Genomic DNA, 13,082 nt, shown 5'->3' with positions numbered 1-13,082 from the left:
GAGACAGAGAGAGACAGAGAGAGACAGAGAGAGAAAGAGAGAGAAAGAGAGAGAAAGAGAGAGAAAGAGAGAGAAAGAGAGAGAAAGAGAGAGACAGAGACAGAGACAGAGACAGAGACAGAGACAGAGACAGAGACAGAGACAGAGAGAGAGAGAGAGAGAGAGAGAGAGAGACAGAGAGAGAGAGAGAGAGAGAGAGAGAGAGAGAGAGAGAGAGAGAGAGAGAGATCATCAATAGATTGCTGGGGGTGGCGATCAATAAAATAGATGATCAGATGGCAAGACACCTCAGCATCAGCATCCCAGGGATGATCTTCAGGTGACTGAAGAATTCCTTCAGTTCCCACTGACACAGTCTAAGAATAAAGAAACAAAAATCACAACAATATTGTAAATACAATCAACAACAATTGCAAAGAAGCACAGACAAGTTCTATCTTTGTTCTAACAATATTATCTTTGTTAGAACTAACAATATAACAATACAGACAAGTTCTAACAATATTGTAAATACAATCAACAACAATTGCAAAGAAGCACAGACAAGTTCTCTCTTTGTTCTAACAATATTATCTTTGTTAGAACTAACAATATAACAATACAGACAAGTTCTAACAATATTGCAAATACAATCAACAACAATTGCAAAGAAGCACAGACAAGTTCTATCTTTGTTCTAACAATATTATCTTTGTTAGAACTAACAATATAACAATACAGACAAGTTCTAACAATATTGCAAATACAATCAACAACAATTGCAAAGAAGCACAGACAAGTTCTATCTTTGTGATACGCAAATAAATTAGACGCAGGTGGAGGCCATTTGGCCCATCATGCCTGTGCCACATCTACAACACCAATTTATGAACACCAGACCAAAAAAAGAAAAATGCACATTTTTGTTTTTGTTTTTTTGTGGTGATTATATTTTTTTTGTGTTTTTTTGTAGTTCTTCCTGAAGTTTTGTATTTTGCAGGGGAGGGGGCATGGGCAAAGGCGATTCTTTGGTAAGAAACACACAACCTCAACCACACACCAACCGTTGACAAGACCCCCACCAACAACACTCTGCACACATACACACAATCACCCATCAATGATCAAGCTCCCAAAAAGTCCTGCCAACATCCCTACACCCCCCTGTCTCCATAACTTCCAGGTAGCTATCTAATTCTAATTTAAACTTATCGACTGTTTCTGCTGCCACTACCTTTCCAGGGGGACCATTCCATGCATTAACTACTCTCTGAGTAAAAGTCCCCTGCCTTACTACCATCTTAACTCTCCTCCTCTTTAGTCTCAGGCTACGGCCCCTGGTCCAATCAATGTCTACTCTGTTGAATAATTCATCTGCACTTATTTTATCTCTACCTTTCATTATCTTAAGCATCTCTATCATATCTCCTCATAACCACCTCCTTTCTAGTGTATAAAGCCCTGTGTCCTTCAGCCGGTCCTCGTAGCTGAGTCTCGCTCGGCACATTTTATCATCAACCTCAACAACATATTTTATCATCAACCTCGCCAACATATTTTATCATCAACCTCGACAACATATTTTATCATCAACCTCGACAACAAATTTTATCATCAAACTCGACAACATATTTTATCAACCTCGACAACATATTTTATCATCAACCTCGCCAACATATTTTGTCATCAACCTCGACAACATATTTTATCATCAACCTCGACAACATATTTTATCATCAACCTCGACAACATATTTTATCATCAACCTGCACAACATATTTTATCAACCTCGACAACAAATTTTATCATCAACCTCGACAACATATTTTATCAACCTCGACAACATATTTTATCATCAACCTCGACAACATATTAAATCATCAACCTCGACAACATATTTTATCATCAACCTCGCCAACATATTTTATCATCAACCTCGACAACATATTTTATCATCAACCTCGACAACATATTTATCATCAACCTCGACAACATATTTATCATCAACCTCGACAACATATTTTATCATCAACCTCGACAACAAATTTTATCATCAACCTCGACAACATATTCTATCATCAACCTCGACAACATATTCTATCATCAACCTCAACAACATATTTTATCATCAACCTCGACAACATATTAAATCATCAACTTCGACAACATATTTTATCATCAACCTCGACAACATATTTATCATCAACCTCGACAACATATTTTATCATCAACCTCGACAACATATTTTATCATCAACCTCGACAACATATTAAATCATCAACCTCGACAACATATTTTATCATCAACCTCGCCAACATATTTTATCATCAACCTCGACAACATATTTTATCATCAACCTCGACAACATATTTATCATCAACCTCGACAACATATTTTATCATCAACCTCTACAACATATTTTATCATCAACCTCGACAACATATTTTATCATCAACCTCGACAACATATTTTATCATCAACCTCGATAACATATTTTATCATCAACCTCAACAACATATTTTATCATCAACCTCCACAACATATTTTATCATCAACCTCGACAACATATTTTATAATCAACCTCAACAACATATTTTATCATCAACCTTGATGACAACTTCGACAAGCATTTCATTGGTTAAATAATAAGTCATGACATCAATAAGTTTTTGATTATCATACTGCCAATTTTCATTTTAATTGATATTTGATATATAATGTAGCTTATGAGCCTGGTGTGGCTCAGTGGTTAAGGTGGTGGCTTGGGATCCTTGGGGTCTTGAGTTCGAACCCCGCTGGCCGCTGAGTTAGCATCAGGGGGGTTTACTCAGCCTGTCATCCTTCTGAAGGTCGGCGAAATGAGCATCAGTATACTGGTAATTATCCCTGCAGGGTCGAAGGCGACAAAAGGGTTGGCGTCAGGAAAGGCATCCGGCCATAAAAACATTGCCACAAGAAAGGGTGCCATGATTGGAGCCTGCAAAAAGCTGACCATCTGCTCAGGGATAAAGGCTTTAAAATGGTGTGATGATGATATATAATGTAGCTTCTGTCCTCTTCTTATGTTTCATATTAATTTTTCATTAGAACACCTGTCCCTGCCCTTTGGTCAAAGGTCACTCACACTTTTTAGTTCTCCATTTCTTTGAACCTTATCCAACTTGGTTCCCAGGCTGCGCTTTCCTTTCCCCTTCTTTAATCCCGTTTACCCAGGTTTCCCCCTTTCTTGTGTTTACCTTATCTCTGTTTCAACATCGTGATGTGCTGTTTGCACCGATTCTCTAATCCTCCCCTTGCTTTATGCTGTATTTACCCTCCTATAGTGTCTAACCTGCCTTATCGTCAAGATATTTTATAATGCAAATTGTTAGTATTTCTCGTGATGTACTTATTATTCCTCAGAATGTGCAGTTTCTTTCTTAATTGCTTACATGTCACATGTATAATGAGGATGGTTTACTCTTTGTGGCTTGCAGTGATCAAATCTGCTTGTGAATTCATTTGTCACACCTGTCCTTTATTATTATGTCGTTTTTATCTGCATGTTAATTAGTACGCAATTTAATTATATTACAATGTACTATTTTGCAGCCATTTCCCTTTTCTCCATGTTTGAATGTTTATGTTCAGTTGAATAAAAGCATTTACTTTTTTACCTGCCCTTCCCATCATCGCCGTCACCATCACACATGAGTGTAAATCTGGCTGTGATTGATGAATGAGATGAACTTTCATGTCACCCAATAATAGGCACTAAATATGAAAAAATTTATAAAATAACTTTTTATAAAACAACAGGAAGAGCTGCAGGGATGTCAGGATTAAGTAAATACGAGTATATACCTACCGTATGTATTACTAATGAAACAACAGTTGAAAGGTTTTACTGAGCAAAGTTGGCCTAATTTTCTGAGCACAATACATCAGCTTGAAAACAAATGTTCGAATTATTGTATGCCTTATGATACCTTACAATGTACTATTTTGCAGCCATTTCCCTTTTCTCCATGTTTGAATGTTTATGTTCAGTTGAATAAAAGCATTTACTTTTTTACCTGCCTTTCCCATCATCGCCGTCACCATCACACATGAGTGTAAATCTGGCTGTGATTGATGAATGAGATGAACTTTCATGTCACCCAATAATAGGCACTAAATATGAAAAATTTTATAAAATAACTTTTTATAAAACAACAGGAAGAGCTGCAGGGATGTCAGGATTAAGTAAATGCGAGTATATACCTACCGTATGTATTACTAATGAAACAACAGTTGAAAGGTTTTACTGAGCAAAGTTGGCCTAATTTTCTGAGCACAATACATCAGCTTGAAAACAAATGTTCGAATTATTGTATGCCTTATGATACCTTATTATTAGGGTCCATTTATTTATTACATATGCAAATATTATGGGAATTCGAACCACCCCTCCTCTCTGCCCACTATGCACCATGTACAGACCAATCAGATCCTACCCCTTCTCCCTTCACCATGTCCAATTATACATTGGAACTTTATCTCAACAATTTAATATCACACAACCAGAACATCTCCTGCAATATTTAAAGCTTATGCTAAAAGAAAATTATGATTTTACAAAAATAAAGGAGGCTCAGAGCAGTAAGCAGAGTTGATTTGAAATTGTGTTGATGAAAAGAAAAATGTATGCAAAAGAAATTCAATGAAACAAAACCTTTTGTTCATTATTTTATCATGATAGATTCCCATGTACAAAATAAATGTAAAATTGAATTAGGCACTTTAAAATTACACAAATTTTTTTGGGGAAAAGATAGCACATAAAATGATAATATAAATCAACAATCATGAATAATGATGAGGCAGAAATGAACCATCATGAATAAAATGATTAGGCAGAAAGGTAATGCTAATTAGTTGAGGGCTGGTTGGGGGGGACATGATGACTCAACTTTGACTGTGGTACAGTTGTCACACAGTGAAGCCGTCATGGTCAAAATAGATATAAAGTTCGGACAAATTATTTCTGTCCACAAATAAGAGGATTGGTTGAAATGATGAATGTGGCCTCCATTGCACGAAGGTGAGCAAAACTGTGTCCTTGACTCAGGATTTTAAAACAGAAAATACAATATTGCTCTGCACACTGAGGATTATTCAGTAAATGGTAACCAACTGCAGAGGCACAGGGAATAGTTGTCATACTATGCACATTCTTTCAAGCCCAAGTTGGTTGTCACTGTTCGGTTGACTGACCCAGTTCCGATGAACAGCGAAGCCAGTACACCAGAAAAAAAAAACACAGAACCGTCAGAAAGCATCCATAAATGAAAATATAAATATGTGAAAATAATAAATGAAAAAAAAAATGAAAAATCAAATGCAGGTGAGGGACCTGAGACAATGGGGAAACACAGTTCGTATGCCAACACAATGTGAAAGCACACCCCGCGAGTATTATATAAAGCTCTTTCGAACCACCGACTCACTCACTCCTTCACTGATATTAAAGATTGGTACCTTCCGAGTGACAAAGAAAGCTGAAATTTTGCATGCCGATGGGCATCGAAGCCGGTACACCAAAAAATTCACAGAATCGTCGGACAACATCCATAAATGAAAATATAAATAAATGAAAAAAATTAATGAAAAAAATTCAGGCGAGTAACCTAAGACAATGAGGAAGCATGGTAATTTTGTGTGCCGACGGACATTGAAGCCGACACCAGGAAAAATCATAGAACCGTCCGAAAGCATCCGTAAATGAAAATATAAGTAAATGAAAAATATAATGCAGGTGAGCAACCCGAGACAATGGGGAATCACTGTTCGTACACTTACACAATGTGGAAGCACACCCCGCTAGTATTATATAAAGCTTATTCCAACCACTCACTCACTGCCTCGTTGACTGACTGAGTGACTTATATTAATGTTCGGGACCTTCCGGGTGATGTAGAAAGCTGAAAATTTGTATGCTGATGGACATCGAAGCCGATGCACCGGGAAAAAAAGATCATAGAACCATCAGAAAGCATCCGGAAATGAAAATATAAATAAATGGAAAAAAAGAATAAAACAAATGCAGGTGAGCGACCCGATCAGAAAGCATCCGGAAATGAAAATATAAATAAATGGAAAAAAAGAATAAAACAAATGCAGGTGAGCGACCCGATACAATGGGGAAGCACGGTTTGTTATTGCTTACAATGTGTAAGCATACCCTGCTAGGGCATATATATATATATATATATATATATATATATATATATATATATATATATATATATATATATATATATATATATTGTTGCGAATTCGCGCCCGCCTGCGTGCGATCAGCAGCTCGACTTGAATGGCGGCCGCCTCGCCCACCGGAACGGACAATTCAGTCGTGACCCTCTCGGACCAACGCTGGGAGTTAGTCACGGGTGGGGGTTTAACATCACCACAATCGTGCCAATTGCCCACCCGCGCAGGATAGGGTCACTCGCCAAATTCAATCTACCTAAGTACCTGCGCGAATGGTCGACCGGGCGATCGCACCTCGCCGCAGGTCGACTCCGGACACGAGCCGCTTGGGCGGCCTGTTCCGTGCTATCGGGATAACCGAGCGGTGTTATTGCCAACTTGGATGGTTCAGATTAATTACTGGGCGTATTAAGCCCACTACGAACCCTTTACGTGAAGCAGGATGGAGGGTCAATAAAGAAAAGACGAAGCGAAACGGGAAAACAGTTCACACAATGCACATTTATTACGCGACACACGGAAAGCACACATATACAGCCAAACAGTCAAAATGCACATGAAGCAGTTAAAACAAAAGAAACAACGACGTAGAGTTACGACCGACTACGTGCACACACGGCAACACTTATACAGTTCTACTTTACAGACGGCGCCAACACACATTTACTCAAAAGCAAAGGAAAGAAGCCACCCTCATAGACAAGGGGGCAGACGGCCTGTAGGCCAATATGCGCGCGTGACCTGAAGGAGCGGCCAGGTCCGCGAGACCAGGTGGTCCTACCCGCGTCCTCGCGACGCGTTGGCGGACGAGCCGCAGATGTGGCCGCGTGGCTGTGCCCCGACTCCGTGTTCCTTAGCGGGTTTCGTTGGCACGGCGTTTGGAGTGGGGTGGGAACGGGGCCCCCTTCTTGCACTATCTCAGCGTGGGGGAAAGGGGAAATTGTTGATGCCCTGGGGGAGGGAGAATGGCTGGCTGGCTTGGGTCGCGCGACGAGTGATCTCACACCGCGACCTCGTCACCGACCGCCGTCCTTCTCGCCTCGGACCCGAGCTCCTTGGCCTCTTCCCACAACTCTCCTCAGCCGACTGCAGAACCCAACTCGATGCCTTCGCCACCCGACTCCACTCTCTGTCACACTGATGACTCGACTCACTCTGCCCTGCCGACACACACTGCTACTGCCACACTCTGCTACTATTTGCCTTGCGCTCGCCGTTTTATAGGCCGGCAGGAGAAAACAATATGCAAATTTCTGGATCAGGATGACTTCGGGGGCGGAGCCACGCTTGCCAATTGGACGGAGGAAAAGTGGGCGTGAACCTCCCCTGATCCTAGAATTTGCATATATCGATTTCACACAGACGCGCCTGGAGGCGGGGCCAAGCCGCTCCGCGCTTGCTAATTGGACAGATCAGAGGTGGGCGTGTAGCGTTCTTGATCCGAATTCTCCCTTTGAAAGGCCGCTATTTGCACTCGAGGCTCGGTCCGTATCTTGAACGAGCACAAGACAGCCCGATGCTCAGTGTTCACAGGTGGTGCGGGAATGGCCATAGAAGGAGAGAGGTGAGGGTGGTGGAGGATTTATCGGTGGTGGTTTGATGGTTCTGATGCCGTTTGGGAATGACGGTGATGCGATGTTTGTGGGATTGAGTTGTGAAGGTAAAAGTCGTGGCTGTTGGCATTGTTGTTGTTGTCTGAGGGTTGGAGCATGGTTGTAGTTGGTGACGATGGCTGGTGTGGTGGTTAAGGTGGTTGTTGTGTGATAGCGGTTGAGACGTGGTTGGTTCAAAATAAAGATAGAACAGAAAAACGGATATCTCAAAGCGTCGTAGCCCGAATGAATCACATAAATTCCCTCTAAACAATGGGTTTGGGGCTAACTACACATGTACTTAGAGTTATCTCACCTATGGGCCCTGAATGGTGGTTTGCGAATTTCCACAGCCGTAACAATATATATATATATATATATATATATATATATATATATATATATATATATATATATATATATATATATATGAGTGTGTATATAATTAATTGACATCCCCCATACTCCTCCAGCCGAAGAAGCTGCAGAAAGCAACCCAAGAAGGCCTACACAAGGTAAGTGCTTTGCTGGTTCAAACACTTCCCAGAGTTCCTCAACAGCTAATAAGCCGTTCACACACAGTACACACATGAGAATCCCAATGCTGCACACCCCCTCAGCTGCTGGACCGGTGTCATCGCTTATTGTCGATTCATCAGCGACAGCGCAGACAGCAATGCATATCAATGAGGCTCCCAGGCATGTACCATGTGCAAACGTCAAAAGCAGTCAATGTATAAATTATAAAGACCCACCCACATCTCTCACCTGTGAATGGAGGGAATAGCCAATCATCTCTCACCTAACCAACTAAACCCAGGTGGCTAGGATTATATAAATAATTGACAGCTCCTACCTTAGATGTGCCTCACAAGTAGATTTTGAAAGTAAATTTTAGTTTTTAAAAATAGGCAAACACGACCTAAATGTAGATTTTTAGGGACAATAACGTGTAAATGTACCTTAGCGAAACCCATCTGTTAAAATGATCATCATGGGGTGAATAGCCCTGCAAAGATCGATGATGATGATGATGATGATGATGATGATGATGATGATGATGATGATGATGGAATGCAGTAAAATTGAAATCAGTAGCTCCTGGCAGATATGAGATAAAAGTGCAACTAACCTTCATGCTATGAGTATCACCACTTGCAGATGACATGATGGACATTGATGATTCCCCAGCACTGCTGCTGCTCATTGGCTCAGCTATGGGTCAGATGACACACATAGATAGGTAACGTTAGTGACAACAGAGGTTGAAATTAATAGCTCCAGACTAACAGTTCAGAAAATTAATACTTAGCACTTAGCAGTATGGTTAACTGTCACAATTAATATTTTGACAACCTATTTCAACTTTTGACAACTTACAGGGCCTTCATTCACAGCTTCAGGGAGTACTACTCTCCCCTTTAGGCTGGCACTCCTTCCTCACACCTTACACTTTTGATGCCATGGAAAGTAGGGCCCTCAAAATAATTAGGATATCCTTCAGTGAAGCTGTGTCTGGGCCTGTTACTTTCACATTGCAGACAGGTTGGTGGCCTCTCTGTATTTTACCGCCTCCTTTTTGGTCTTCTATCGCCTCCTTTTTGGTCAGGTTTATGCAGGACTCACATGGTCCACCATCAACCCTCTTCTGGTAAAACAATCCAAATCCAGGATCACTGACTGCTTCCCTCCACTCATTTGTTCCTCTTTTTCCCACCCATGAAACCAACTTCCACATTCTTTTCAATCTCACTTTTCCCTCCAGTCCTTAAAGACAGCTGTTCACCACCATCTCAAATAAATGAGACATAGAGATCAGAAAAAAAAACTCAGCTTGGTGACAAACTCAGCACCTCATCTCTCACCTTCCTGCTCTTTTTGATCTTTTCTATTTCTGCTAAACCACCCCACCCCTCCCAAAATTTTGCCTTTGTATCCTTATTGTCCACCCCTTGCATTCTCTCCTACCACTCATCATTACCTGCATCCCTTGTTTGTCCTTCTCTGTCTGTTTTCTCCCTCCACCTTACAATTGGCCTACATTTCCCCTTTCTCCTGATATTCCTTTTGTTATGTTGCTTCCTGATCAATTCTGTGTTCTAACTCTTCCACAAGCCTTGACTGTGTATAAAAAAATAATAATAAAAGCGAAACTATGAAGAAAGGATGAACCTTTGAGTAAAAATTGATTCTATCATCCATAATAATGAGGAAATAACAATGATAATAAGATTACATGTACAATCTAGTAAATGATCTTTCATGGAGTGTCACCATTCATGAACCTTCACGAGGCTGCTGCAGCAGTGAAAAAGCAAGTCCTTAAAGAGGAAAATTTGTCAATCCTGTTGGCTTGAACCTTACAGAACGAATATAGAGTAGAAACTGTTTAAAGTGGGCACAACAATATCAGCAGTGGAACAAGCAGTCCTGGAGGAGGATACATTGGTCTGGTGAAAACAGGCTTCCTCTGTGAGATGTTGATCATTGTTTAAGGGTTTGGCAGAAAAGCAAAATAAAAACAGGAACATAGTTGAGATGGTAGCATGTAGTGCAGAGTGTGTCATGGTTGGAGGTATGTGTTGTGCACCTGTAAAAGTTGAGTGTTCTGTAAGCTCATGTCATATTGTCATCGAGACAAAGGAAAACAATGGAAGATGTGGTACATTGTTTCATTTTTGAACTGCAGTACAGAAATGTAACCCTCTATATTTATATTTTACTTCTCACCAAATAAATAAATAAATAAACAAAGCTGCAAAATTACCAAGTGGTGTATTGTTTTTAAACCCTTTGAACCCCGAGCTCCTTGGACTTTCGGCTCCCTCGGGTATATGGAGGTTTGAATAGTGGCTGGTAAACCAGCCACTCGGCTATATGGAGGTTTGAATAGTGGCCGGTAAACCAGCCACTCGAGTATATAGAGGTTTGAATAGTGGCCAGTAAACCAGCCACTCGAGTATATGGAGGTTTGTATCGTGGCTGGTAAACCAGCCACTTGTGTATATGGAGGTTTGAATAGTGGCCAGTAAACCAGCCACTCGAGTATATGGAGGTTTGAATAGTGGCCAGTAAACCAGCCACTCGAGTAGATGGAGGTTTGAATAGTGGCTGGTAAACCAGCCGCTCGGGTATATGGAGGTTTGAATAGTGGCCAATAAACTAGCCACTCGAGTATATGGAGGTTTGAATAGTGGCTGGTAATATATGGAGGTTTGAATAGTGGCTAATAAACTATCTACTCGAGTATATGGAGGTTTGAATAGCGGCTGGTAAACCGGCCACGAGGGTTCAAAGGGTTAAGATATGTTCCAAAGAGTTTGTATTCTATTTGAAGAGGAGCAGTATATTAGTCTGTATACTCCAGAAACAAACATGCCTTCAGTGGAAGCTGGAGTTAAGTTGTCATGTAAAACCAACACAGATGTCTGAAATAACCATTGCAATTGGCAGTGAGGTCAGCCTACAAATTTACATTTTCACAAATGGTCAATTACTAATGAATGTGGCCACCATTGACTACAAATTATTACAAGGTTGTATACATTCTTGTCATTAACCAAATCAGATGATGAAGCTGTAAGTGTTGGATTTTGTGGCATTCTTCAACCATGGCCTCTTCTAATTCATCAAGAGACTGTGGGCAGACCTCACAGCCACAAACATGCTTCCCGGGGATATCCCAGATATGTTCAATCTGATTTAATATGTATAATGGAAAGTGTTACAGTGCATATTTTAAGTGTTGTATGTTTACATATCCAGTCTAATAACAAACATTCAAAACATGTTTTTGTGAATGAATATTTTCCATATATTCACGATTGATATTTTTCATACTGGTGTAACTCGAAACCACCATTTCAGAAAAAAAAAAACTGTCCGTTCATGTTGGTTATCTAAAATATCCAAAAACAAAAGTCGGTTAGTATCGCTCCCTCAGCCAGGAGAGGGGTGGAACTTGGAATGTGCATAAATCGAGCTCGTACCGCTCACTCATTCTTCATGAAATTGTGGTCCTGAAGTTCAGTATAAACAGCATGTGCACAGTGTGAATAGGCATTGTCATCAATTAAAATATTAAAATGAAAAATTAGTTTCATAGGCTAAATGATAGTGTCAGGTTAGCTGAAAGGACAGAGATCGAGACCTCATCTCACATATTATTCTTTGACTGACCTTCTGGTGAAGATGTGGAGAATGTGGAAGAGGGAGTGGGAGAGCTTTCAGGTACTGTGGACACCGCCAACACCACGTAGCTCCTGGTTGTCGTCCCTAACAAAGTCCCATCATCTTGTGTTTCCGTCTCCCAGTGCTCTCTTTCCACTTGGGGCCTGTCTGAGGCCTGTCCCTCTTGCTGAACTTCCCTTCTGCATACAAAGTGTAAAACTATGGAATTCTTCATTGCATTTCCAAAATAATTGCACTAGAATAGGTTAATGATAAAGTTATATAAATATGGACCAAAATGTCCAGAGACTAACTTTGGAATGTATGTATAAAAGTTATTGAGGTACAATGGGTTTCCATAAGTAGAAAGGAAGGGAAACAAAAAGCAGAAACAACATCTGTCATGAGAAAACAGCACGACAGTACAGAAAGGGTAAATTTATTACATTCTACCGGTAATTGTTTTGGCAGATAATAATCTACCAGTAAAAAATGCCAAGACTGCAGTGCTGTTCATGTAGATTTAAAATACCGGTCCTGCTTTGGAAGAACTTTAGATAGATTTTGTGCAAAAGACATAGGTTATTCATCAGGTATGCAGAATATTTAAATAAATTTGAATATCCATTGGTGTCACGGTTGAATTTTTTTTTAATGTCCTGTGCAGTCGTCAAACTGTTTATCTATGTATATGAGTATAAACCACAATATCTCTCTCTGGCTTTGTTTCTTATGCACGGTTGTGTCTTTTAAGTTACAACTGCAAAACTCTGGGTGCAAAAAAAACTTTTTGTGGGGGGGGGGGGTAACATTGGCGATGTGATAGTGGCCTCACGCATAGGGGGAGGAGCAGAGGGCATGTAAATTTTCTATGTAAATGTGTCCCGTGTAGTGCCACCTTATGGTGGTGGCAGAGGGTATTACAATTTCCTTTTTGAACTGGGCAATGTTGAGGTTAAAGCACTCCTCACACAGATAAATTTGGCCTCCTTCCCTTCTTCCCCCCCCCCCCCACACCAAAAAAGGAGAGGCCTGTCAAAGCCTGTCATTGTGTGTGAGACATTTCTAGCGAGAACGGGGGGGGGGGCGGCAAAAGGGTGGGGGGGTCGT

At 40.6% G+C, this 13,082-nt stretch overlaps 1 protein-coding gene across 6 annotated transcripts in view; it reads right to left on the bottom strand.

Moving 5' to 3' along the window:
- LOC147024217 (E3 ubiquitin ligase RNF157-like) overlaps window positions 1-13,082 on the bottom strand; it is a 226,821-nt gene that overhangs the window by 3,903 nt on the left and 209,836 nt on the right. For 5 of the 6 annotated variants that reach the window (XM_085883910.1, XM_085883908.1, XM_085883911.1 and 2 more), the window contains 3 exons: window positions 11,982-12,172; window positions 8,935-9,017; window positions 288-356 (listed from right to left, as the gene is read on the bottom strand). In XM_085883910.1, the coding sequence (XP_085740036.1) occupies window positions 288-356; window positions 8,935-9,017; window positions 11,982-12,172 (343 nt within the window). Of the gene's footprint in view, window positions 1-287; window positions 357-2,281; window positions 2,866-8,934; window positions 9,018-11,981; window positions 12,173-13,082 lie in introns of those variants that run through there. The other variant, XM_085883912.1, reaches the window with a different exon arrangement.

This window comes from Eptatretus burgeri, chromosome 6 (assembly GCF_056783735.1).
Source record: "Eptatretus burgeri isolate ZD-2024b chromosome 6, Ebu_testis_v1, whole genome shotgun sequence".
Taxonomy (NCBI): Eukaryota; Metazoa; Chordata; class Myxini; order Myxiniformes; family Myxinidae; genus Eptatretus; species Eptatretus burgeri.
Note: the sequence above shows the minus strand (reverse complement) of the source record. Positions and strands in the feature narration are given on the sequence as shown.